The 26,842-nt window shown below is 41.5% G+C and overlaps 2 protein-coding genes and 1 long non-coding RNA gene across 4 annotated transcripts; 2 read left to right on the top strand and 1 right to left on the bottom strand.

The window, feature by feature from the left end:
- Positions 1-3,530: 3,530 nt before the first annotated feature.
- On the bottom strand, positions 3,531-10,237 carry LOC147210905 (uncharacterized). The gene is made up of 3 exons (XR_015101650.1): positions 10,011-10,237; positions 4,639-4,856; positions 3,531-4,535 (listed from the first exon to the last, which is right to left on the bottom strand). It is a non-coding gene; the product is annotated as an uncharacterized LOC147210905 (long non-coding RNA).
- LOC147210904 (vesicle transport protein SFT2B-like) lies at positions 8,385-14,178 on the top strand. The gene is made up of 8 exons (XM_086118206.1): positions 8,385-8,586; positions 10,054-10,143; positions 10,697-10,782; positions 10,859-10,940; positions 11,073-11,108; positions 12,157-12,215; positions 13,366-13,395; positions 13,478-14,178. The coding sequence occupies exons 1-8, from the start codon at positions 8,515-8,517 to the stop codon at positions 13,512-13,514; spliced, it is 492 nt and encodes a 163-aa protein (XP_085974332.1). The 5' UTR covers positions 8,385-8,514; the 3' UTR covers positions 13,515-14,178.
- Positions 14,179-14,332: 154 nt separating this feature from the next.
- Positions 14,333-26,568, top strand: LOC147210903 (T-box transcription factor TBX19-like). Of its 2 annotated transcripts, none has more exons than XM_086118196.1 (9): positions 14,333-14,832; positions 15,880-16,088; positions 21,311-21,587; positions 22,416-22,550; positions 22,957-23,018; positions 23,156-23,214; positions 23,934-24,065; positions 25,301-25,391; positions 25,482-26,568. In XM_086118196.1, the coding sequence occupies exons 1-9, from the start codon at positions 14,797-14,799 to the stop codon at positions 25,612-25,614; spliced, it is 1,134 nt and encodes a 377-aa protein (XP_085974322.1). In that variant the 5' UTR covers positions 14,333-14,796; the 3' UTR covers positions 25,615-26,568. The 2 variants fall into 2 exon arrangements, with proteins under 2 accessions (XP_085974322.1, XP_085974314.1); XM_086118188.1 differs by having other exon boundaries at positions 25,449-26,568.
- Positions 26,569-26,842: the final 274 nt, after the last annotated feature.

The raw sequence follows: 26,842 nt of genomic DNA, 5'->3' as shown, positions 1-26,842 counted from the left end.
GATTTAACCTCCTCAATCACAGGTGATGTGAATGAAAAAAAAATTGAAACCTTTTGGAGTATATCTGGTTTTAGTTCATGTTAGTGGTAGTCTAGTCACTGAGGGTCCCCTTAAAAGCTCTTGCTGGCTGGTAAGGTCAAGAGAGATGACAAATATTGGTCCAAATCAACAAGCAAATGTGTTTTCTTTTTTTTTCTTGAGGGCAGCCTCCATTCCATTGTGCTGTGCTGAGCCTCAGGTTTCTTAGTTCAGTGTGTGTGTGTGTGTGTGCGTGTGTGTGCGTGTGTGTGTGTGTGTGTGTGCGTGCGTGCGTGTGTGCGTGTGCAGGTCTTGATTTTTGTGGGTTATTTTGGAGTGGGGTGGCTTGGCTTGTTTTTAACTCATGTGAATTTACATGAATAAGCACTTTGAGTTGCATATCTTGTAAGAAAAGTGCTAAACAAATGAGGATTGATTGACTGACTGACTGACTCTTGCCTGCGGCAACCAGTGTTTCTAGAAATGCCATTGTGGCTGAGGTATGGTTACATGTAGTATATGTAAATGTGTGTGTGGTACTACCACTAACAACAAGCATGACAAAAAATGTTTACAGTCAAATGGGGCGTCTGTCACATTTTAAAGTGACTCAAAGATATTAAAATTATGCTTTCATCATCAGGCAGACTTGAAAGCAACAACTAACAATATGTTTGTGGTCGTTCAGTAATGTGAATCCAAGGTAGCCCAGCTGCAGGAGCTGCATCTGCAGCTTGAAATCAGGTGTCAGTGCCCCCTGCTGCTCAATCATGGGCCACATGCTAATTGCTGTGGGAACGCTGTCTCCAAATCAGTGTTTCCCATCCATTTATTGAGTCAAGGCACATGTTTCACATTGGTAAAATCTCACACACACCACCAAACAAAAATGTCACGAAATGAGTATGATATGGTCTCAGTGTACGTGTAAATGTGCTGATGACTTAGATGAATATAAAGCTTTTATATTGTTGTATGATTGGCGACAGGTGAAGATACAGCTTAATAGGAACTTCTGCCGTCTAGCAGAAGATAATTGAATATTTCTGCCTGGCACAGGAAGATGAACAAAGATGCATTACTTCTTGTCGATAACTTTGTGGTTAGCAAGGGGGTGGGAATGGTGGTGTCGGTTTTTGACATCCATCACCGTGCATCAACTTTCCAAAAGCAGCAAACAGCTGTGCATTGGCCCGAATGACTGTAATTACACTCACAACACAGGCGTCCCCCCCTCTTTAGGCCAAAGTATGTCAAGGTGCTCTGCTCCACCTTTGACCACTGGCAGGTAAGTATACACTCGCGCCCGTGTTAAACCCAAAGAATTAGAGACGTCCATATCAAAGACAGACACCAATTGAAGTGTCCAAACGCTCAAGCAGAGACTTTGAGACAAGTTAATTAGATCTCAACTTGTCTCAAATGCTTGTTATCCAATTATCACCCATGGCCTCCAGTGAGAGGACGTGAGGAGCCGGTTGCTAAAATTGGGTTAGTGCCGCCTCGTCCTGCTGGCTTCCGCTGGTGTGAGCGCCCGATGAATAGTTGCCTTGTTTCACTGTCCTCTTTTCTCAGAAGGAACGTCTGAGAGCATGTTGAGCTGCAGGTGATGTTCGACCGTGTGACCGTTTGTGTTAACAACGTTGCTTGCACTCGGGTATCCAGAGGAAACGTCAACGGGCATGTTGACCCCCGGGCCCTTGCTCGGGCCTTTGATGGAACAGCAAGCACTGGTGAGAAGCGAGCACAGGCGTCCCCTTGCTGCGTCTGACATCATTAGCCGGGATAGAGACGATAGCACCGCCGCTAATGAGCCCTGGTAGCATTATTAGCGACATGCTCGGCACTCAGCCTTCCGCTCACGGCTAATGGAGTGAACAAGTCGGAGAAGGAGCCGTTAAGATGGGGTGTGGATTCCTGATCACCGGGTGAAATCTTCTGAACGGCATCGTCATTTTGCACAGCTTGGCTCATTCGCCATTTTGTCTTCCTGTTTGCTTATGGCTGGATTTACCCTGCAGGTCCAAGTGGCCATTTTCTCCCCATTAATTCCTATTTGTGTGGGATAGGGACCAAAGCCTGCAGCGAATGTCTAAAAAGCATGAGTAATTGACACCCCCCTAAAAATTGTTCATTATTGCTTATAGAAATAGTTTAAGTACACTACAAACTATGGTCTATATCAATTTTAGAGACTCTGTAAAGCAGAGATGCCCAACCTTTTTTGATCGAAATTCTACTTTTCAATCGACATGAACAGAAAAATTAAGTAGACACAAGAGTTTGTGAGTTTGTGAAGAGGAAATCACTGTCTACCTTCGGAGAGCCCGGACGCGGGGGCTTGGGATGCAATTTTGCAGCGTGTTAAATGCATGAACATCACTATTGTAAGTTATGTGTACCGTTTCAAAATGATTCTCCAGGTGCTACAGATTCCCTTTCTTCGCCAGTTCCATCGGTGAATTGTACATGAAACAAAATTTGAATGATAATAATAATAATAAAAAGATATACAGCAACAGCTCTGATCGCAAGCTGCAATTGCAGACTGCTAACCGCTAACAATTTCCGGTGATGCAGATCATGCGCCGCCATACATTCAAGGTGACCTGCTTTTTAATTAATTCTTTAAATACTTTTTTTGTGAAAGTGAAACTGAAAGGTTACTTAAGGTGAAGTGTACGCTAACTAAAATATATAATATTAATAACATGCACACAGACATACATCATTTTTTTCTATTTCCCCTTATCTCCCTCGCGATCAACTTGTTACCAGTCCATGGGCTACCGGTTGATTGTGATCGATGTATTGGGCACCCCGGCTGCAGAGAATTCATTGATTTATTTCTAGTTAAAATGGGAGAGGCTCAGTGATGCACTTCGGTCGCAGCATGAGTCACCTCTCCCTGACTAAATAAGAACTTCAGCGGCTACGTTCATATCAGCGATTATCCAGTATAATTGTGAGATGAAGTGAGCCAGGTAGCTATGCCTATACCACAAAAAATACATCTTCCCTTCAGATAGTCCATTGGCATGGCCGCTTTAGAGCGCCTCGTTGTCAGCCGTGAGTGTGCACATCTCGTGCAGAGAAAAGTCAAAGAGTGCAGGGGGGGGGGGGGGGAATGAAAAAAAAAGTCCAAGCTGACAGCTAATGTGTGGCCCAGAGCTTTGGGCTGACGTGGTTACTTAAGTGCCTTGTTCACGGTTGCAAATGCATGGATGGCACAAGAGTGAGATAATTAAACAAACAAACAAAAACAAAAACAACAACAACGTGACAGTAATGTGGGAGACAGGTTCAAAATGTAATGGCCTGTTTTCTGGGTTTAGTCATGTGATGTTTGCAACCTTAGCCCATTGGCCTGGGTGTCCAAACTTTTTCTTCTAAGAGCAACATCCAGAAACAAAAATCAAAGAATGCAAAGGCCACTTGGATGGTATTCATCTTGTATTTGTTTATATGGCAAAAACAATAGCTCGATGATGATGCGAAAAAGTGGAGTTTTTTTCAGATATTTTGGGGGACCACTCGAACATATCAGCTCCTGCAATGAGCAGCAGCAGAATGTCTTCAAGTTCACATTCAGAATCAAAACAAGAGCAGAGAGATTACCCTAACTTGGAGCAGAAAGTGGAGCAAATAATCGCGGTTCACGCTGTTCACTACTGTAACTGAATTATTGTTTCTCATCAGGGCACCATGAAAAGAAATTTTGTTACTAATATAGAGATGGGTACTTGGCAGAAAACAAGGAAGTGACAGATTAGAAAGAATTTGTTCTTCTCTTACCCTGCTTACCACCCCATGTAGAAAATAAGTTGTAAAATCTCGGCCAAAGACATGGGCTCTATCAATTGGGAACTTTTGCATATGCCATAGGCTGCAAAAATTTGCATGATGGACCACAAATGGCCCCCATGCCATGGTTTGGACATTTAAGTCGACAGCAGGTGGCAGGAGATGGCAAAATGGCCGCCCCATGAAATGGATAAAAATGGGTGGATTTTTCTGCTTAATTTAATTTTACACAAACGCAATGTTAATCAGAATACAGTTTGTTGTTGAGGGTACATAGAATATATTAATACCCTTTAAGCCGGCGTGACACCTAATCAAATTTTGTCAGTTGAGAGTAAAACAAATGGAATTGTGTCTCTTGAAGCGTGCAGTGTAAATCCATCCTACACGTATCAGACGTCATTTAAATGTAGCATCTTTATGCTCTGTCAAAGATGCAATCAAATGTCCCAAGTACTTGGCCTGATAAGAATCCTTCCCATTGCGGGGGAATGCTGGGAGATGAAATGGGAAGAGCAATTTGGGTGTGTTTGATTTGTTCATGAATGTCACCTGTCCGTGATTGGTGACAGGAGGTGGAGTCATGAAATGGCCACGGCTGGCAAGGTCAGTGAGGTGATTGGTCGCATGATCAGAGTAGGGAGTGGGCAGGCTGGGTCGAGGTCACCGCTGATGACTGCTGTGATTCACTCACCCACACACATGTACACACACTCACCACAGAAAGAAAGCTCACATTTAATTGATTGTTGTTGACGTGAGCTCCCCCTCCGATGACAGTCCAGTACAGTCAAAAATGGTGTCACCGCTGCTTACTGCGTGCTGCTAGTTCACGTGATTTTTGTCACGTGAGAGGCTCAGCTCAGTCTGGAGGAGAGCTGTGTCTTCTGGTAGAAAACAGGTTGAAGGTCGTTCAAGGCAGCTGTTGGGTCAGCTGGTGGCTAATCACAGAGAGTGACGGCCAGGAGGCTCCCGCATCTTCAGGGCTCCTCTGGAACCCGATTCACCAAGCGACCTTCCCCATTCCCACTTTTCTAGAAAACAGTGAGGAACATTTTTGAGTGTGGATATACTGTATATACAGTATATATTTTTTGCCTTGAACAAGTGTCATCAACAGCTTAACGTCAACATACATGGGCTCACAGACTTGAACACGGTGTGAACGCCTTGGGGAAAGTCTTGACTTCAGGTTGTTTTTGGAGATGACCTCAATGAATGTCGCTATAGTTGGTTGTGTTGTTTAACATCTAATGTTTGCAATATTTAAGCGTAGGAGTAAGTCACATAAATAAGTCTCAAGTCTTTAAGTGTATTGTCTCAAATCTTCAAGGTTGAAGCAATACTATGAAAGTCTTTCTGTCCCCGATTTCGGTTCAGTGTCAGTTTGAGAAGCTTGATGGCTGTCACACTGCTTCAATGCCCAGTACAATTGACGCTATCCATGGCAAGTTTCTCGAGACAAGATCTGTTCTTGGCAAACCACACAGCTGGGGCTTGCTACTCCACTGATGGAAACACCAAAATCCAAGAGCAGGACATCGTACAAATCCAAGGAAAGTCTATCAGTGGGGGCGTGGGTGCGATCAGAATCATCAAAATCTTGATTTCGCGTATGCTTCAGAAACAGATAAAGTTTCACCCAAATGGGCTTAATGTTGCTCAGAGGAAGAAAGATTATGATGCTCAATGACATTCTCTTGTTACAGATTTTTATCAAAAGCATTATCCTTGAATTGAAAGGCATTGTAATGATTTTCAGAGTTCCCTACATAGAATTTGTTTATTAGGTGGCCTGTGCACTCTGCATCAGAGCATATGTGTTGCCAGCTTGGTGCACATTACACACAAAAAAAAAATCTTTAAAAACAGAACACATGGCATACTATCTTGCAAGTCCTGATTGGAATCAAGTCACGTGACGGGTATCCTACTACTACTTCTGCCAATATTTCCCAGCACTGTGCTTTCTAGGACATGAGGAGGCACCAAAGTTGGAGCAGGGACACCCCCCCCCCCCTCACCCTGTGCCAGTGTGCAAGCAATATTTATGGCTCAGCATCCGAAAACAGGTGAGCCGTGATTGATTGTTACCTGAGCAACTGTGATGTCCTTTTCGGTTAACAGAAGTGGCAAAATGGCCGCAACCTGAGATGACTAAAAATGAGTGCATTTTGCTGCTTAAGTCGTATTCCACAAACACAATATTCATCTGAATGCCGTGTTGAGGCAAGTGGAAGCCCATATAAGATATTGCAGATAAATGATTTGCATTGAAGAAACAGTGGCAGCATGGTGGCATGGCGATGATACTGTATATTTTAGTGGCTGAGGTCAGGTTCCTTCATTGATCACTGAGAGATTCACGTCAATTGTGGCTGATCAATAAGGCCAGGTGTGCAAAGTGCACACAGGAAGTTATAGTCCAAATATGTAACTAATTTGTTTAGCCTCTGGTCTGAAAACAAACTCAACCTAACAACACAATGTCAGACGTCTCACTGAGGAGATGTTTGGCCTCGGGGATCCACAAACACGAATAGAATGTACACGTGCACGTATACACGCACAGACACAAAGCAGCACTAATTACACGTCTCCAGGGAGCACAACTGGAGTGAACGCTGCAGCGTCTTCTTGCTTAAGGGTCTTTTTAAGGCGAGGAGGGCAGCGATGTGGACAATCGCTGAATAATTCGATTTAGAGCAGAAAAAGGTGAGTTTGTGTCAGTTGGTTGAGCCCACCTGGTCCGAGACACAAGGGAGACCATCTTGTTTCACCTTCCAGAAGCAGTGTCAAAGAACGTCATGTCAAACGTGGGAAACGTAAAGCTTCAACATCAGGTCGGAATAGTTTTGACCATGTGACCTGGAGGAACCCCCCGGCCTCCTACTCCCGCGCACGTCTTGTTGTTTGGGGATGTTTGAGAAGTGGGTCAACGTCTCATGGAAGCATAAGCTAATTAGCCACTTGGGCGGGGGACACATTGGCTGTCTTTGTACATATGCGTGTGTTCATTTAAACAGTTCACTGATGTACCTTCTGCCATCTAGTGGAACCGCATTTAATTGTTCTGTCTGTCACTATACATAGCGAACACAGATAGACAAACAAGCATTAGGAGTCAAACATTTTTGCAGGTGGAAAATTGGCAATTGCATTGATGGACCAGAAGTGAACCTGAACGCAATAAACAATTGCACTAGAACAGAATGGGCCGGTTCACTTACCAGCAGTCTTGACATCCGTCCAAACAAACATTAACATATTGTCACTACCAAATAACAACAATAGTTCAAATACATCCATCTATTTTCTGGAGTGATTATCATGTGCAGGATCACTGGTGAATTGGAGGCTGCAGGATCACTAGTGAATTGGAGGCTATCGCAGCTGACTTCAGTTGAAAGGATGACTACACCTTGGATTTATCACCTGTCAATCTCAGAAAGAGAGAGATGAGTTAGCTAAGTGTACCACTGCACCATCAATGGCCGCTTCAATTACATTGGATGGCAATTTATGAGACATCCATCCATTGAGACCACAGCACCATTTTGTAAGGCGTGTACAGTATGTGCAAGTCATAAGAAAGTCTCACTCTTTAAAAAGTGGGCTTCCCATTAACTTTCGATCAAGTCGTATAAAGTCACTACTTGGGTTAAGCAAGTTGTCACTTGTGTCATACAATCCGACTGAGTCTCAGCATACTGTATATTCACACCTTAGCCACTTTGTACAGCATACTGGTGAACTCTTGGGTTAGTGCATGCAGTTGCACACAACCCGAAAAATAACCATCAATAAATAAATAAAACTACAGTAATTGTGCGCTGTATTGAAAATTCCCATTTTCAAATGTATATATGCTTGACCTGTCAAGACTTGACGTAGTTCAAGTCTAATTCAAGTGACACCTGCTGAATACAAAGTGGAGTCTTTCATCGCTTTTAGCCAATCAAGTCCTAAAAATTGGAAACTTCAGTCAGACAGGACAGGAGTCAAGTCATGTGACTGTAGTCCCCCAGTCAGTGGAGTTGCTGTTGGAAATGTGACATGACTCGTGTGAGGGTTTCTTGACAGACCTTTGGACCAGTTGCAATTTTCTAATGCATTTGTTTGGTCATTGCCTAAGTACAGTCAGTTTTATTTAACTTTTTAGTGCAATACATTTGCATTTAATCTTTGCGAAGTTTCTTCTTCAACTATTTATGTGCCTTATCTTTAGAGTACAATATTGTTTAACTGAATCGTTGAATACAGTTATTACTACATTATTATTATTATTATTTTTAGAAGTAGTAGTAGTTGCTATATTTAAACACGGTGTTAATGTCCAAAATGTGCTACTTCTAAGCCTTAAGTTGTTTTTTTTAGGTGGTATTTGGAAAGTTACAAAGTTTGAGAACCATTTGTATCGTGTCGAATAGCGTCGAGTTTGGGCGCCTCTCAGCAACAATTCCTTGTCCTACGGCCCCCTCTGCTGTCAAATACATGTACTACAGCAGATGAGGAAACAGTGACGTTGGTGGTCATTGGCGGTAGTGCAGGCGGAAGCTGGCCACCTGTTGGGGTCATCGAGGTATAGACGTCGTCTCACCTCAGCTCATCAACTTGACCATTGAAGTCCACCAATTCCTGGAAAGTTTCCGGACACGGCGTTGCTTTTGTCGCTAGCAAGAGCGCAAGTACATGGATAAACTAAAGAAGGTGCTGAGCGGTGAAGATGAGGATAATAACACGGACGAGAGCGGAATACTGGAGGTGATGTCAAGCAGCGCAGCTCTTTTTAGCTTGTTGTTAGCCTCCTAAGGCTAATCACAGTTCAGCTGTCAAAATAATGACCTAACGCTACACCTTTTACATGGGTAACAGATGTTATTTTGGAAGAATTTAATTTGTTCGTTTGGAGTTATCATTGCGACCATGCCTCATACATTAGTTTAATGTTCAACTCGTCCAAACATTTCATCGATTCTCTGGAAGTGTGAACGAGACATTACAATAATAAATTGGAGTAAACACAAATTGGACGAGTGCCGTTACCTTTAAAAATATGACTTAAGTAATATTATTACTCGAAAACGTTCTCAGTCAAAAATACTACTCAAGAACTGAGTAACTTTTTTAGTAAAGTATGATTACTTATTTTTGAAACCGGTTCACCAACCTGTGCATGAACGTCAAATAGACCAAAAGGAATTAGGAATGTGCAATTTAAGATTTTGCCCAATAATATCATAACAAAAACTAATTGAGGCAAATTCAGATGCTAGAAATTGTCTGAAATTAACTTACTTGGTTTACATAAATTTTATGAAATTATGAAAGCGCAAAAGATCAAGCAGAGATCAGATTACATAAAAGACGACAGTGTTTTTTCCCCCAAGCTTTAAGTGGAAGTCTTGTCGGCTGAAATGTGCCACTTTTTAGGTACACGTAGATGATAGCACATGACATGGCTCAGTGGTAGGCAACTGTTGACTATTCGATTCATAGGGGGTCCTTGGTTTACGATGGAGTTACACCCAACCCTAACGCATTTGCATTGTCCTAATTACAATAAATATTTGTATGAAAAACCTCTCCATAATAGGCCAGAAATGGGAAAGAATCCAATGTTAAACAACACTTACTGTGTGGTCTTTTGCACTATGATGAAGTATTCTTGCATTGCGGCAAAAATGTGCTTCATTGTGCAATGGAGCCTTTGAATGTCATAATTACAGCAAGTGCAATATTTGCATGAAAAACTGTTGCAGGCCAAATACATGAAACGATCAAAAGAAAACCGTAAGTACAGTCGTAAATGGGTATACCGCCTGCTTTTGTCGCATGGCCACGCTGCACTGCTGGTTAAATGAAAATATCGGGATTATTGAAAAACGACGACCCTGTGTACACGGCTTATCTTTCTCAGGGAAGTTGGAGCCTATCCCTCCTGACCAAGGGTGAGAACCATGCTGCACCCTGCACTCATCACTCATCAAACACAGGACGAGAGATAGACAAATATGCACCCCTGAGAGGGAATTTTGAATCTTCAAACATTGAATTAACCTAACATGTTTTTCTCGTTTTGAGTTAACGGTGAGAACCACTCGGCCACTGCAGTAGTAATTAGTTCTGAAATACAGAAACGACAGTATGATGCAAATGAGTTTCTGTAATTAATTCTTTGTACCTACCTGCGTGTGTTTCGTCAAAATTAAGATGATGTAATCTCTCCAGAGAGCCAGTCAGGCATCGACGTTGGCCTGGGGGACCAGGATGAAAGGCTTCCTACTGTGTTTCATTTTGGGGATTCTGTGCTCCATTCTGGTGAGTGGATGTGGCTGTGATGTTTTGTAGGCAGCTTTTTGTGTGGGGCTGTCCAAACCTTTTCTTCCAAGGGCCACAGACACAACAAAGGAAAGAGGGCTACTTTGATAGTCTTATATCAAAGTAGATATATTTTACATAACTCGCTAAAAGCAATTCATCAGTGTAAGAAAAGAGATGCAAATCAATGATCTATTCTTATAGAACGCGTGTGTGTGTGTGTGTGTGTGTGTGTGTGTGTGTGTGTGTGTGTGTGTGTGTGTGTGTGTGTTAGAAAAATTTCTAACAATAATAACGTCACACTGATAGCATGCAGCACCCAAAAGAAGTTCAATGAACATCTAAGGCGAGCTTCGGTGCTTCTTACCATCTGATGCGTGATTGTCTGAAAACGAGGAAGTCTTCATTCATTCCAGTACATGCAGCGAGCCACAAAAAAAATTGGGATAATGACGCACAGAAAATAGTTTGGACACCCCTGTTGTGGGGAAATAATAATCCATCTTGTTCCCTTGCGTTGCTCCTTTCATGGTCTGTGCCTGTTTTATTTCAGGGCACATGTATGCTGTGGTTGCCTGGGTTTGGTCTCGCTGTGTTCGCTGTAATGTACAGTGTTGGAAACCTCTGCGCTTTATCCAGGTACACACTGTGTAATCAAACCACCTGCGCTTTCTTGATACAGCGCACAATGTGCCTGTCTCTAATGTGGTTTCAGCACCATGTTCCTGATAGGACCGTGCAGACAGTTAAAGAATATGTGTGCTAAAGAACGAGCGTTGGCCACGACCATCATGCTGGTGAGATGAGAATAATTGTGTGATTTCATGCTGTGATTATCATCAATTTTAGTGAAAATGGCATTACAGATTGGTGATATGTATGTGGTTAGCTTGGTGATAACCTGTCTCTCTCTGTCTGTCTGTCTGCAGGTATGTCTGGTGCTGACGTTGTGTTCAGCTTTTTGGGTGAGAAATTCATCTCATCGTTTGACAGGCATGACATATACGGTGAAACTCCTCTACAACGAAACCTACATGGGCGAAAATACCCCCTAGTGTGACTTTTTTTTTATGCATGAAAGCCATTCCCACTTTTCTTCTCCCCCTACGACGAAATGTCCCCCTGTTCCGTTATACGAAATCTTTTTCTCTGCTCTTGCCTCGCAACGAGATTCACTACAAGGAAAACAAACCTTCCGCAAAAGTCTAATCCAACAGTGCTTCGTTCGGAAACGGCAACAGCAACCACCACACTGGTTTACACATGCGCAGTAGTCCAGGAGGTATTTGTTATTGTTAGTTTCAGACGCAGCACGAACGTTGCATTGCTAAAATGGCTACGAAACGGACCTTTGCAGACCAAGGCTCTTCACAAGGAGTTGAGAAAGCATTCACGCTTGAAGACAGGATAAAAGTAATAAAAATGAAAGATGGAGGAAGCAAAGTAAAAGACATTATACAAGAAATTGATGTAAGTGAAAGCTTTCATTTTTGTTGTTATCCATTAATCTTTTTTTAATGTACCCATTTTACACACACACATAAAAAGAAAACTCAGACAAGATAAAGCACATTATTCTTTCTGGATTAGGATGTGAAATTATAGTCTGGGGCTGGCTTCCGCCGACACAACAAACTAAATCTGCCTTCCTTCACAGAAGTTTGGTTGAGCTGGTTTGATGTTTTATTGATTTATATATTTATTTAGTTAGTTCAAAGTGTTTACAGCTGACAGGAACCATTCCTCATCTTGAATAAAATGACGCTACCAAACAATGTCATAAATACTGGAGGTAATATTTTGCAGCACGGGGTGGTCTCTCCACCCCTTAAAATCATAATTGTGTCATTCATTGCATGATTCAAGCCATTAAATAACACTGCATTCATTAAAATAAAATCCCCAAAGTGTTATTGAGAATATCCTGACTGATTATATATGGCCCGCAGGCCCCAAATTGGACACCGATGATGTTGACGTTGCATAAATTAACTAACCTCTGTCTCCCTCTAGTGGAATAACAACGGCCTTGCCTTGCTCTTCTGCATCTTGCAGTTTGTGGCGTTCAGTTGGTAAGCTTTGGTGCACATGTGTAGTGTCATATTAGGGAAGGGGTGCGCCCGGGTTCATGTTTCTCAAAGTAAATGCACGGTTTCCAGTCAAGTTTAATTTTAATGACATTTGTAATAATAATCAGTAACAATAATAATAATAATAACAATAACAATGAGGGACCCAAGGATGCTTTACTCTGCAAATGCTCTACAATTTTTTACAGAATACATAGGCACATAAAAGCCATGCCCGCCATGATGTTCTTATCACAAACTATGCATCCATTTTACGCAGTGATGAGATGGAATATATCTGTGTGTGTGTGTGTGTATATATATATATATATATATATAAAATATGTATATGTGTATATATATCTATATATATATTTGTATGTATATATATATATATATATATATATGTGTGTGTGTGTGTGTGTATACAGTATGCATATATATATATATCCATCCATCCATCCATTTTCCGAACCGCTTGATCCTCACTAGGGTCGCGGGGGGTGCTGGAGCCTATCCCAGCCGTCTCCGGGCAGTAGGCGGGGGACACCCTGAATCAGTTGCCAGCCAATCGCAGGGCACACAGAGACGAACAACCATCCACGCCCACACTCACACCTAGGGACAATTTAGAGCGTCCAATCAGCCTGCCATGCATGTTTTTGGAATGTGGGAGGAAACCGGAGCACCCGGAGAAAATCCACGCAGGCCCGGGGAGAACATGCAAACTCCACACAGGGAGGCCGGAGCTGGAATCGAACCCGGTACCTCTGCACTGTGAAGCCGACGTGCTAACCACTGGACTACCGGGCCGCCCCCCCCCCTCCCTCTCTCTCTCTCTCTCTATGTATATATATATATATGTATGTATATATATATATATATGTACGTATATATATATATATATATATATGTGTATGTATATATATGTATGTATATATATATATATATGTATATGTATGTATATATATGTATGTATATATATACATATATATATATATATATATATATATATATATATATGTATGTATATATATATATATATATATATGTATAGATAGAGCCACCCCCAAGTCCCACGTCATTGCACATGTGGACACGAAAACACAGGGAAATAAAAGCAATTGAATGAAAATTGTGCTTTTTACTGCAGGTATGGCCTGTCTTACATCCCATTCGCCAGGTAATTCACATGTATGCACATGCACACTGTATCAAGTATCAAGTCAAGTCCAAAACATAAAAAGTGTTGTTTTGTATTTTAGGGACGGCATCATCAAATTGTGTTCCATCTGTTTCTAAAATATCCGAGTGCCCATTCAGGATGCTGCAGGTCTTCAGGCCAGGTGTCAGGTGTGCTTTCCATGGGGAAAAATTCTGTCTGTATATCCTCTGTGTTACTTGTCTGCCTGTTTTCAGCATGAAATGTCTTTTTTTTTTTTCATTAACATGCCCACTTTTTTCCTCTTCAAATATCTATTATTTATTCTACACATTTATTCTACACATTTCACAGCAGGTTTTTACATGTCTTATCTAGTATGCTTCTTTGTCATCAGTTACATAATTGTTGATTTATTCAAGAACATACAGGGTCGACCTGTATCAGGGTGTATCGTGGTAGGACAGAATTCTCATCTCAAAGTGCCATTTTTTTTGCATGTACTGTAAAGGGGCATAATGACTAGCTTTGTATAAGCTACTTGACGGTCGGTGCGGGATTCATTGTCATTCTGCTTCTGAATGTCCAGATATTTCAAAACAAAGTGGCCATTTCATTTTTGGGAATATTTATCAAAGTCTATTTTAAGAACTTTCTTTTAAAAAATGACCCCAAAGAAGTCATGAAACACTCAACATGGTTAAAATGTGAATTGTCAATGAGGTAAATATGTGACAAGTGCCTCCTCCCAACAAATAAATAAATAAACAAAACAGCAGCATTTCCTGCTGAAATTTTAACCGAGATGTTGAAGTTGGTCAATTTATTCAGTCAAATGGTGTGTGACCTGTCCATGTTTACCTGCCGCCCTAGTTCACGCTGTCTTTATGCCCGACGAAGGGCTAAAGCCGCTAAATCTCCCTGCTGATTAAATCACACACACATCACACACATGCACATATCAGGTGTCGTAGCTTTCCAGATTTTTGACCTCTTGTCCGTTTCACGCTTCCGCTAACTTGTGCGTGGTTGCCTTCAATGTTCTCGGCTGACATTTAAATGTTGGTGTGCCCGTGCCGTCGGCGCTTGCCTTTAGAAAAGGAAAAGCAAATCTCGTTCTCCAGAGCAAGTCGTCTTTTTCATCCTGTTGGACCATCTAAACAAGTGGCACTGGCATGAAAGTAAGAGGACAAATTCTCATTTTTTAGTCTCTTCTAGAATGTGAATTTTCTTCACTGAGCCACATGGATGTGTTTTTATTAATAAGTAATTCAATGTAATTGTTGGTGCGTTGTGTGTTTGCAGCTCACCAGTTCGGGTAAGAGTGGCGAGGGAGGAGCTTTGTCTGTCCGATTGTGTTCCGTCGCTCGCTGCACTCGTTCACATCTCCACCATAACAGTTTTTAGCGCTCATCATTTTGAATGTCCGTCTCACTTGGGAGTTTTTTCTGCACTCAGGTAAGACTGACTTTTACTGGCTGTTTAAATTTTGCAAGAATTTTAGAAATTCTTTTTTGAACTACAATTTCTTCAATTGTGGTCATCATGCATTTTCTGCATACTTTAGGTGTTTACCGTCATCGGTATCATTAAATGAGTTGAATGTAACACGTTCAGTTTATATTGAGTTGCTTATGCTGTCTATAGAGTGAATATCCTGTATTGTGTACACAATAGGGGCGCAGAAGATATTTTGGAACTGGGGAGGATGGGGTACCAAGATGATTAAAATTATACTGTACAGTAGATACTACACTACCAGTCAAAAGTTTGAACACACTTTTTCATACAAAATCTGCCCAAACTTGACTGGTACTTTATATAAAGCACACGCAGTTCAGATATTCTGAAGGTCAATTTGAGAGAAAATTGGTGACCAAACCTGGCAAATGAGCCAGCTTCAGACCAGCTCACGTGAGGCATAAAGTAGCCCCATTACAGCAGGAAATTCGATATACTGTATTGTGATGGTCCGTTTAACCATAAAAGTGTATTATGTTCCAATGGCCATCATGATTAACACCAGGCATCTAAATAAAGTTTGTCCATTTTATTCAACTGTAGATAACATTCTTCAGCGATGACTCACACACACTCAAAAAAACACACCCTCTTGTTTTATGGTCACAATACAGTCAGATGTACTTTATGTAAAATACATTTTACAGTTAATACAAGAAAAACAAATCAAATACAATCATAATCTCGTCTTGGAATACCTGCTGCATGTGTTTTTTTTTTTTTTTAATGTGCCTTGAAATGGCAACTTTTAGATCAAAAGGGTTTGATCACTAGCTGGTCTAATGGACAGTAAGTAAAAGTGGCTGAACAAGACAATAAAAAGACACCAAATCAATCTGGCCATTGAAGGCCCTGTAAAAATGTTGTCGGGAATCCTAAAAGGAACAGTTCGCTCGTAGAAGGCCCAAAGACACAGCTTTACCTATGGAATGTGCATAAAAGCTTACCGGCGGTATTGTGACCTCCTACCATTGTGTCATGCAGATGAATATGGAGGAGCAACAGGACGATGGGGAAACCTCATCGAAGCACTGCATATCGCGGCTGCTGACCGCAGTGGAGGATGAGCTGCAGGCCGGATGGGAGAAGGGTGACCCAACAGAAAGGCGGCTACAGGTCACACTGGAAGACGCCGAGCTGTGGAGGAAGTTCCAGCACATCACCAACGAAATGATAGTCACCAAAAGCGGCCGGTGAGTCGCCTTCTAAAATCTGAGCATTTGCATGAGTCAAGCTATTGGAAGAATAAAAAGCTCGATGGCAGTGATTTCCAACTGCATGAGTTCACAGTGAGAAATCTTCAGGTGTGCCACGGGAATTTCACTTAGTTGGTCCAAAAATTATTGGAACGGATTTTTGTTCATCTTATCTGTGCCGGCGATCTACTGTACAGTGGCAGGAAGAACCATTACATGCTCTTCCATTCGATGGAAGACGATAAAATTTACATTACTGTAAAAAAAAAACATATATATATATATATATATACAGTATATATATATATATATTTTTTTTTTTTCTTGGGCTAAACAGTAACTTAAGTTGAAAGAATTTACAAAACTGCAAATGGTCGTTTATTTGTTAAAACACAGAGCTGCCAAACGTTATGGAAACCACTGTTACGCCGACATGAATATTCCAAATATTAAAATGACAAAAAAAAAAATCAACTGCCCGCCGCTCCCGAGGGTTGTAGTTTTCCCTCCGTGCCGGACTCGGGAGGCTGGGAGTGCAGCAGGCCCGGTGGGTCCCTCATAACTGCTGTCTGAGCCTGTCTTTGCTCCAAGCTGAAACATATTACCACGACGTACATGTGAAGTGTCGTTGGTCAGTGGGTTGTGTTTCAACACTTTATTGTGAATGCTACCTTCCATTTTTTCCCCATATATTTCTGCTCATGCTTTTTATTCTTTCTGAGCAAAAGGATCACATTGCCTTCAAATTCTCTTTCTGCCACGGATTTCATGCGCACATGTATATACGCTTTGTGTCATTCGTGAATGCTCTTTGTAGTAAATGCATGCATTTTGGCACCACCCTACACTCTCTATGTCTTGAGGAATCATTGGGTGAATAGCCACATATTGTTTTCAGCGGCACGATAATGTTCAGTGTTGTGGTTAATTTTACACCAAACAATGTCAGGGACTGCACAAATGCTGTTGTCATTCCCTGTTCTGCCTGATGCCATGCGCCAGAAAGGGACCGGCTTGGCCGGACGATTGGCGCTCAGCCCTGCATGAGAGCTGAGATGAGGAGCAGCAGGAGGAGGTAGGCAGGGGGGCTTGTACGCACAGCGGAAGAGCAGTTGGCTTAATTCTCACAAACTCAAATGAATGCCCGTCAGATATCAAAATGACCGAAATTATGTTGATCGAACAAAAATAATTGGTTCCAGTAAATATGGCAATTTTGTTATCCAGGGCAAAAGGGCCTTTCAGAGCTGCGTTTTTTTTGTAAATAGTAAATTATCTTTCATTTCTGTACTTTGATTATAAATGTCTTGTTTTTAAATGCTTTTAAATGCTGTGCTTTTAATTATATAAAGAACGCTGAGTTTCCTTGTGAATGAAGCCTTGGCTTGAGCACCATATGCATGCCTGCAGCAAAGTCTAAATCAGGGGTGCCAAACTTTTTGCCAAGGGGGCCAGATTTTATGTGGTAAAATGTCGGGGGGCCGACCTTGGCTGACATTCTTTACATTGAACAACAATATTGTTAAACAAATTTTAGTAAGCCAGTCTGTGTTTCACATTTCCATTTTTATTTTAATTTCAACAATCTTAAGAATTTCTTTTGGTTCATTTGAAACGGGTATATCACATGCAACTGAATATTCACTTGACTTTTTCTTAAACAGAAGTCTCCTGAGTGCAAATTGCAACATTTGAAACATAAAATGTATCACCATGACTTTTCAATACTCAAAAAACCTTTGACTCGAACAACAGGGAAATGAACAAGCAATACACATATTCACAACTGCAGGGATCATTTGAAATATGACATATCAGTCAATATAAATGTTGATTGAACTTTTAAAATTTTACTCTGGAATGAAACTTAGGACTGATGTAGATCTTAACAAACATTTATTCAGAGACTTATTGCCAGCTGACAAATGACTTGTCTTAATGTGACGGGTGATACTGAGATCTGGATTGAAGCACAAAGGGCAGGTCTGGCTCAAAAGCAGTGGTATTGATGCGCAAAATGTCTCGCAGGTGATCGTCCGTTAGCCGTGTCCTCACACAGCTTTTATTTATGTTCATAACCGAGAATGTCCTCTCACACAAATACGTCGACCCAAACAAGCTCAGCATTTTCTTAGCAAACGCTCGAATCTCTCGGAACCTGTCCTTATTCAGCTGTCGGTAAAAGTTGGCGAGAGAAAGTTGCTGGTGCCGACTGCGGCTCTTAGCATCACACTGCAACTCAATGAGCTCCAGCTGCAAGTGGTCTGGAAGATCATCTGTGTCCACGGAAAAATGTGAGGAAAACAAAGCGATGTCCTTCTCAATAGCTGCAAAATCTCGAAAGCGTTGTCTGAACTCTTCAGCCAGAGATGAAATAGCTGATGCGTACCTCCTCGTTTGCGCACTGACATTGCTCTGTGGGAATGTGGTCATGATTTCTTGCAGCGCTGGAAAGTGTGCAGTATTGGGTTGGGTCTGCGACAGATGTCTTTCAAACAATTTCAGCTTAATTCCAAAGGCTTTGATATGTGAATATAATTGGCTTATGACTGCGTCTGGTCCCTGGAGACTGGTGGTGAGGATATTAAGGTGCTTTGTAATATCAACCAGAAAACCCAAATCAGACAGCCACATAGGGTCACTTAGTTATTGCATAGGTTGTCCCTTTTCAGCCAAAAACTCACTGATTTGCTGCCTAAGCGAATAGAAGCGTGACAGTGCAGAACCCCGACTGAGCCAGCGCACGTCAGTGTAATAGACAACATCTCCATATTCCGCATGAATCTCACTTAGAAACTGTTGAAACTGACGGTGGCATAGCGCTCTGGAGCGGATATAGTTAATAGTTTTTATCACCGGTTTCATAACATGTTCGTATCGGAGATGTTTGGCACACAGAACTTGCTGATGAATGATGCAATGAAGTTTTACAGCTTTACCCCCTTCTTCACTTACTTTGTTACTTATTAGTGTTGCTAATCCACTTCGATCGCCGGTCATGGATGGTGCACCATCAGTAATAATCCCAGAAATTTTATTCCGCGGGAGTTTCATGTCATTCACGGCAGCGCAAACAGAAGAGAATATGTCCGTTCCTCTTGTTTGGGTTTTCAGGCTCTGGAGGTCCAGTAGTTCTTCAGTCACGTTCATTTCATTGTCCACTCCCCTCAGAAAAACAAGTAACTGAGCAGTGTCCGAGGCGTCTGTGCTTTCGTCGCAAGTCAGCGAAAAAAAATCAAACTCTTTTTCTCGGTCTCCCAATTGTCGTTTGATGTCCGCTGAGAGTTCTTCAATCCTGCGCGCCACAGTGTTACGTGCCAGGCAGACTTTGGCAAACTCTTGCTGCTTCTCAGGGCATATTTTCTTCACCGTCACCATGCAGTCTTTGATAAATTCACCTTCGTTGAAAGGCTTGGAACGTTTTGCGATCAGCGTTGCTACCGCGTAACTCGCCGCTGTGGCGTTCTCGTTTGACTCTCGAGCTCTTGCAAAATCTGCTGTGAGATTAAACGAGCTTCAAACTGCTTCAATTTCTCTGTGCGTTCCTTGCCTGTAATCATGTCGTACATGTCAGCGTGTCTTGTTTGGTAATGTCGCTTGACATTATAATCTTTAAAAACAGCCACTGTCTCTTGGCAAATGAGGCAGACACAGTTGTTGCGTATTTCAGTGAAGAAATAGTCCAATTTCCATCCATCCTTGAATCGTCGTCCCTCGCAGTCAACTTTCCTTTTTCTGTTGATTGTCGCCATTTTAGTAAACTGGGAGGTTAATATGTGCACGGGGTGATGTCTCGTAGACTCGTGAGTGATGTTTCGTAGAGTGCTACTGCTCTCTAGTGTCTAAATCAGGGGTGGGCAAACTTTGGCTCGGGGGCCGCATTGATTTTTAAAATTTGACAGAAGGGCCAGGTCAGCACGAGCTATGGTACATTAAAAAAAATGCATTTGTTGACAGTCCATAATAAACATCAACAGAACAAAAGCATGAAAGTACGGTATTAATATACTTTTTTTAAATGACAAAAGTGTTGTTGATGACCTATTTTAGCCTGTGCATCGCTGCAGATGGGTTGTGATCAGACCAGTAGAAGTAGAGCGATACAGAGGTACTAGGTGGTCGAAAAGATTGCCCCCCCCCCCGTGTTCTGCAACTTCAAGTCAATGCGCCACCTGGCGGTGAAATGCCTGTCATTACAAGTCCAATTGAAATGAATGCAATCATTCACATCGAACCTTAATTGTGGACCAACCTTCGGCGGGCCGGATTAAAAAGACCAACGGGCCGGATTCGGCCCGCGGGCCGTAGTTTGCCCGTCACTGGTCTAAATGCTATTACTCATTTAATGAATACTATTACTCATTTAGCCACTAGAGGGAAGCAGCACTCTATGAAACATCACTCACCAGTCTACGAGACCTCACTCCGTGCAACACGTGTCCCATTGCGCCCAACCTGCGGGCCAGACGGCACTGATTTTATGACAGAGGCCGAGGGCCGGATGAAATTCGACTGCGGGCCAAATCCGGCCCGCGGGCCGCACTTTGGACATATCTGGTCTAAATTGAATTTCCCCTTGAGGGATAATAATGAGTATACTATATCCCTAAAAATCTACAATAGAGTATTATGAGTAATTTCTCTCTGCATGTTCCTTACTTGTCATCAAGTTAAAGTCGATTCCACAATTGAACTTTTTTTTAAAATGAATGACATTGACATCATTCAACTTATTTTTACCCTCAATGGGAGATGTGAATGTTGTGATTTAATTTCAACATTGCCTGAACAGTAATTCAATATCTTCACAACTACACTAAAAAGTTGAGGCTTTCGGATGAAATTTCAGGATGAACTAAAAAAGTACGACTGGCGAACTTAATTTCACCTCTTGTAAACTTTTGAATGCACGTGTTCACCTGTTGAATGTTTGAATAGTTTTTGCACAAGTTGTTGTCTAACAAGGAGCTGAACAGGAATAGACCAATACATTTCATGCTTCACTTGGTGTTCAAACAGTTGACTTGCTAATGCTGTTCACATTTTGACATCATGAGACCAAGACAACCCAGAACAACTGATCAACAGTACTGTATATGTATGTTTAAAATACACACAAACACTCACACACACACACACTATTTTGCGAGTAGTCTGTTGGAACTATGGTATGAGCAACATTCAGATTCAACACAATGTTTGTCATGTGCTTGTCCTAGACGCATGTTTCCTGTCCTGAAGGTCAGCGTGTCAGGTCTGGACCCGGGTTCGATGTATTCCTTCCTGCTCGACTTCATCCCGGCTGACAGCTGCCGCTGGAAGTTTGTCAGCGGAGAGTGGCTGGCGGCCGCCCAGGCAGAGGGACGCAGCGAGGGGCAGGACCATGGTGGAATCTACATCCACCCGGACTCACCCAACTTTGGAGCTCATTGGATGAAGGCAGCGGTAACCTTTAACAAGGTCAAACTAAACAACAAACACAAGACAGAAGGACAGGTATCTGAAAATAGTGGCAATGCGCAAAGTTGCACTTTATGTCTTTAGCAATATGTACTGTACGTCTGCTTCCTACTTTCCTCTTGTTGATGATTCCACTGAATATACTGAGCCATGTTTTGTTCTTTCTTGCTTTTTGTCAGTACTTTAACCAGTATGCGTGATTCTAACATTAAAAAACTGTTAATAATCTGAGTAATAATAATTTGTGTGTGTGTGTGTGTGCGTGCGCGTGCGTGCGTGCGTGTATTTGACATGTTCTGTTGTTGTGGTGGAGTGGGAGAAAGCGGACCACTTGAAAGAATCCACTTCAGTGGCTCTTCTCATACACTCCACCTGCATGCCCCCTCGTAACCACGGGAACGCCATAAACACATTTAAATTGGTTGGCTGCGGTTTAATGCACTTCCTGTGTACAAATTCCCAGTCATCACGCCGGGGCCTCACACACACACACAGAGCCACACACAGGGCAGTAATGCAGTGTTGAAACTGGGCCGTAATTGGATAATTGCTCGTCTTATTTGTGCATTATGGCAATTATGTTTTTTTTCTGGGGGATCAATTTACCCATCATGTCTAAGAGAGATGAGAGCGAAGGTAAACTAAATTCAGAGAGTCCGCACTCACTTCAAACTGTTTGAAGCCAACCTCTCAGAAAGAAAATTATTCTTTTGCGTTGGCCTGAAGGGCCAAGATAGTTAATTGGACATTTTTACCGCTGTATTTGGGGCTTATTCAAGGAAAAGTGGTTTGACAAAAAAAAAAAGGCTTTGGTTTGTGAATACATGGTGTACAAATCCTTCTATTTTTGTGTTTGTCTTCCAGATCATGTTAAACTCACTTCATAAATACGAGCCTCATCTGTACATTGTGTGTGTTGGCTCGCAACGTCGTCTAGTTACCGACGTTTCCTTCAAAGAGACTCATTTCATCGCGGTCACTGCCTACCAGAACGAAGAGGTACAGTATATCGTGAGTGTGATACCTCATCAGGAACCTCAAGGCCTCTTCAAAGTCACCTTAAAGGGGAGACATTATGAAGAAATTGACATTTTGGTCATGAAGAGTGTTGTGTTTGCGGCAAAAACACCTTTTTGAATTATGACTGAAAAGATTAACCTTCATTTCTTCAGACCAAAACAAACTCTCGCAAACGCATTTCTGAAAATGTGGTATGGTTTGTTGAAACAAAGGTGAAAATATGTTAACAGAGCTGCCAACATGTTTGTGTTTGCTGATGTCTGCTCTATGTTGCACACAAATTGTGTAAATCAGCTTGAGGGGAAAATTCACACGTATGCTCAGTCTGTCACTAATAAGCCCTCCAACAATGTAAAGGGTGAAATGCAATTTGTTTTCTATACAGATCACAGCTCTGAAGATCAAACATAATCCTTTTGCCAAAGCATTCCTGGACACCAAAGAGAGGTGAGACAGGAGAGTGAACAAAGATGTTGTCCTGTGTTATCATCTTTTGAACTTTTATCATTTCCGCCCAGGATTACGTCGGATTTTGCCGTACTGTATGTTTAACAAGAGTTGTTTTGTCATTCTGCTGAACCCAGGAACCCAGGTGGGCGGGGCTTGGCAGAGCCAAAGGAGGGTCATGTTGGAATTCCAATGTGTGAGTTTCTAATTTCAGTGTGAAAGTGTGCACAAAACAATATTGGAGAACACGACTGATATATTTTTATTCTGTTTAATTTAGTCCTATCAAATTCTCTACGTTATACTGCATTTTATTTATTCAATCCTGGTCGACTGATAAATGTTTGAGGATTGATATTTGACACACAGAAACATAGACTGGCCCATCACAGCAAAAACAAAAGTATACCACTTTTCGAGCAGTTCTCGTTTCAAAATATGACATTTTTATGTATGACATCAGAGGCAATTATAGCTAAGCCGTGTGCTTGGGGCACATGAACAGGTTTCAGGTTACTGTATTTTGAGATTGGGGGCAGGCAATCGCCGAGTGTTCCTTTTTTCAGTAATCACTGTAAATAAAATGTGAGGAAATTGCCATCTCCCAAATGTGTTAATAATTACCCCTATTAATAGTTTTTAACTGTAAAATATCACAAAATCTGATCTAATAGCAGTACTATCATTTCAAATTCATTTTACATTACCTTTAAAAATAAATGGTTTACAGTAACTTTGAAATGTGTCTTGTATTGTGTTACTCATACCAAGTACACAAACACTATAAGAATAACAACAACACATGCACACTACTGTAGCAAGTGTGGTGTCTCTCAAGTTATTCAAGTTTGTGTGGACCAAAGGTGAAATGTGACTTCTGCTGTAACACATCAGATTGGTCTCTGTGTTCGCCAGGTGGAGGCAGGGGTTTTATTTATGACGACAGCCTTTCGCTTGCATCCCATCATCAACACGGATACAGGCACCATGGTTATGCCCGGCGACACTCTCCCTATCAGCACCTGCCGCACTGCTCTCATCCCTCTGGTAACAACAACAATACAGTGATGCCTTGAGATAGATATGAGAACACAAAACACTTGTCTCAAATTATATTTCCCCATTGAGATAAATGGAATTGCCATTAATCCGTTCCAGCCTCGCTGCCCACAAAAAAGCTAGGTTTTTCATAAGGGAACCTAGCACTCTATATAACAGGGGTCCCCAACCTTTTTTGCCCCACGGACCGGTTTATGTCAGACAATATTTTCAGGGACCGGCATGTAAGGTGTGGCGAAAATAATTCAACAAAATAATATGGTATGAGCTGCATAAAAATTGTGGTGTTTTCGAAATATAATAATAAACACAAGGAGTGTCTAATCTGGCCGCAACACTCTGATCGCTATGGTAATGTTTAATGCCTTCAAAATACGATAGAACGCAAATTCAAAGTGCATGAAAATGACGACTCACCACAGTCCCGAGCTTGATTTTCTGCAACCAGACGGTCCCATCTCGGGGTAATAGGAGACAATGACACCTCAAGTGTGTGGTTTATGTCCAGTGTACTTCGTAATTTTGTTTTAGTCGCCGTTGCTGCAGAAAACCCCCGCCTCACACAGGTAGGATGTCGGAAATAGCAACAGTGCTATTGTGGCGATCTTAGAGTATTCAGCCATAACTTTAATCCAGTTGTCTCAAACGTACTTTTAAGGTCGCCGTCTTTTGCGATCTCCAGCAGTTTTTTTTACTCATTTGGCGAGCTCCGGCGTTTTGTTTTTAGCATAATCGGTCACGTGACGGAGAAGCGTGGCTTGACGTGTGTCAAGCGTGACACAGACGGATGTAACGGAAAATCTGGTAATTTTTCAAAATAAAATGGAATTAAGACAAGTTCTTTCTGTGCGGCCCGGTACCAAATGCCCTGTGGACCGGTACCGGTTGGGGACCCCTGCTATATAATATTGCATTTTTTTAAAATGGAGTAATAACCTAATTTAATAATGTACAAAAACGAAACAGTTTATCATGATTTAATGCTGCAGTCCAATTCATTGTCCTTTTCAACTCAGCTTTAATTACAGAGCACTTTGAAAACAGCAAAAGCTGCACACAAAGTGCTGTCCATGAAATAAAAATCAGGCATTTATCGCTCTCTCTCTCTCTCGACTTGAAATTTAGTGGGGACCCTGCTTGACTTGGTTGATTTTTGCCATCATAACTTGGGACTTGCTTGACATTTTACAATTAAGACTGCTTTTTTTCACCTATGTGTCAAGGTGTTCAGGTGTTATCCGAAGGGTGGAGCTCCACTGCTTTCCATCCCCCAACCTGCCACACACCTTCAACAATGTCTTCTCACAGCTCCAGGTGAGGCTCCGCCTACTATTTCATATCACGATTTCATATCAACATGTATGTGTTCAGCCAATATCCTTGTCTATGGACGACTGGCTGCAGTGAGATTAGCTTCTCTCCTTCGCCCTGTGTCGTTCTCCAAGGACCAATCAGCAGCGAGAACCTCATGCAACCTCACAGTACTGCTCGAGCTGGTGGAGCATGGTGGTCTCCCGGCCCCACCCAGTCTCTCTAAGAAGGCACATTATTGCTTGAACGAAATCCACCTTTTACCAGTGGATATTAATTATTTGTGAATGGACATATCTATCATGAACCCACCTCACTCATTATAAAAAACTCACGTTCATATGGAAATTCTGACTATGTACCAGAAACATTTACCGTACCTTTTAAAGTTTGTATGCAAATAGTTGTGTATCTGGAGTCCCAACCAAGTAAATCTCAAGTAATGTGCCTTTTTGGACGTGTATTTGGTGATGTCATGCACACTGCTACATTAATTGCCAAGTGTGATTCGGTGGCTTGGTAATGAAAGTAGTCTAAAGAGAAAACCAAGCACCCTTAAAGACAAATATTTTCATTCGTGTAAGCAGCACTTCATCAAAAGTGCACAAAATAGGCAGAAAACTAAAGGTTGAAGACTCGGTTGCTAAATTTCCTACTTAAGGGAGAGCAGGAACTGCACAGACCCAACCTTTTGGATGCAACAATTTAAATAGTCAATTTAAGCTATTATATGTCCCCTTTTAACGTGGGTAGTGTTGGTGTTGCATCTGGTAGGTTGAAATCAGTGGTGGGTAAAGTATTCTTCTCAATAATAATTTGGCTCACTGAGCAATTGTATTTTTTTCGAGTCTTGTAACAGTGGTTGCATATACTGTATGTATTTAATTAAATGTTTGTATTGATTTGATTAAGTGTTGAAGTAATGATAAACATTAGAATTATTTATTGAAATAAACTTGTATATATTTGACAGACATTTTAACAACATTGTTTTTACCCCATTTACAAATGAGCTAGCCTATTTCTGTGATTTAAAAATTAAATGAGGCCTTTGACCACAAAGGTTTGCTCTAAATCAGTTTATCAAGTGTTCTTTTTTATTGTGCTGTTTGCCTTGATTGTTGAAACTGGTTTAGCTGATGCACAGCACGTTGCCATGTTCGTGTGTATTAATACATAATGATAAATAAAATTCAATAACTTATGTAATGTCCTCAGTTTGTTGGTGTAAGTTTTTTTTTAAACTTTATACAGCTCAAGCTCTTGTGCATTTGTCACAGTGATGATCAAAATGAAAGAGCAAAACGAGTTTAAGGTTTTAAGGGGAAGGAACAACTGCAAAGAAAGGCTAAAATAGACCACAATCATCGTCATGTAGTCATTGTTCATATGTGAATGACAGGCCGAAACCTCTTGTGACAATATGGTATAGTTCTGATTTTTGTTGTTTTTAA

The sequence above is a fragment of the Hippocampus guttulatus genome, chromosome 1, assembly GCF_054856545.1.
Source record: "Hippocampus guttulatus isolate MCC_2025c chromosome 1, RoL_Hgut_1.0, whole genome shotgun sequence".
Taxonomy (NCBI): domain Eukaryota; kingdom Metazoa; phylum Chordata; class Actinopteri; order Syngnathiformes; family Syngnathidae; genus Hippocampus; species Hippocampus guttulatus.
The sequence above is the reverse complement of the archived record's forward strand: the minus strand, read 5'-3'. Positions and strand labels throughout refer to the sequence as shown.

What these genes read in the sequence shown, in the direction of transcription:
- LOC147210903 (XM_086118188.1), top strand. Translation starts at nt 14,797, where the DNA reads ATGTCCGTCTCACTTGGGAGTTTTTTCTGCACTCAG. An exon ending in TTCCTGGACACCAAAGAGAG is followed by an intron (nt 23,019 to 23,155) that starts GTGAGACAGGAG and finishes TGCTGAACCCAG; the next exon opens with GAACCCAGGTGGGCGGGGCT. An exon ending in GCACTGCTCTCATCCCTCTG is followed by an intron (nt 24,066 to 25,300) that starts GTAACAACAACA and finishes CTATGTGTCAAG; the next exon opens with GTGTTCAGGTGTTATCCGAA.
- LOC147210904 (XM_086118206.1), top strand. Translation starts at nt 8,515, where the DNA reads ATGGATAAACTAAAGAAGGTGCTGAGCGGTGAAGATGAGGATAATAAC. An exon ending in GGATTCTGTGCTCCATTCTG is followed by an intron (nt 10,144 to 10,696) that starts GTGAGTGGATGT and finishes GTTTTATTTCAG; the next exon opens with GGCACATGTATGCTGTGGTT. An exon ending in CAGTTTGTGGCGTTCAGTTG is followed by an intron (nt 12,216 to 13,365) that starts GTAAGCTTTGGT and finishes TTTTTACTGCAG; the next exon opens with GTATGGCCTGTCTTACATCC.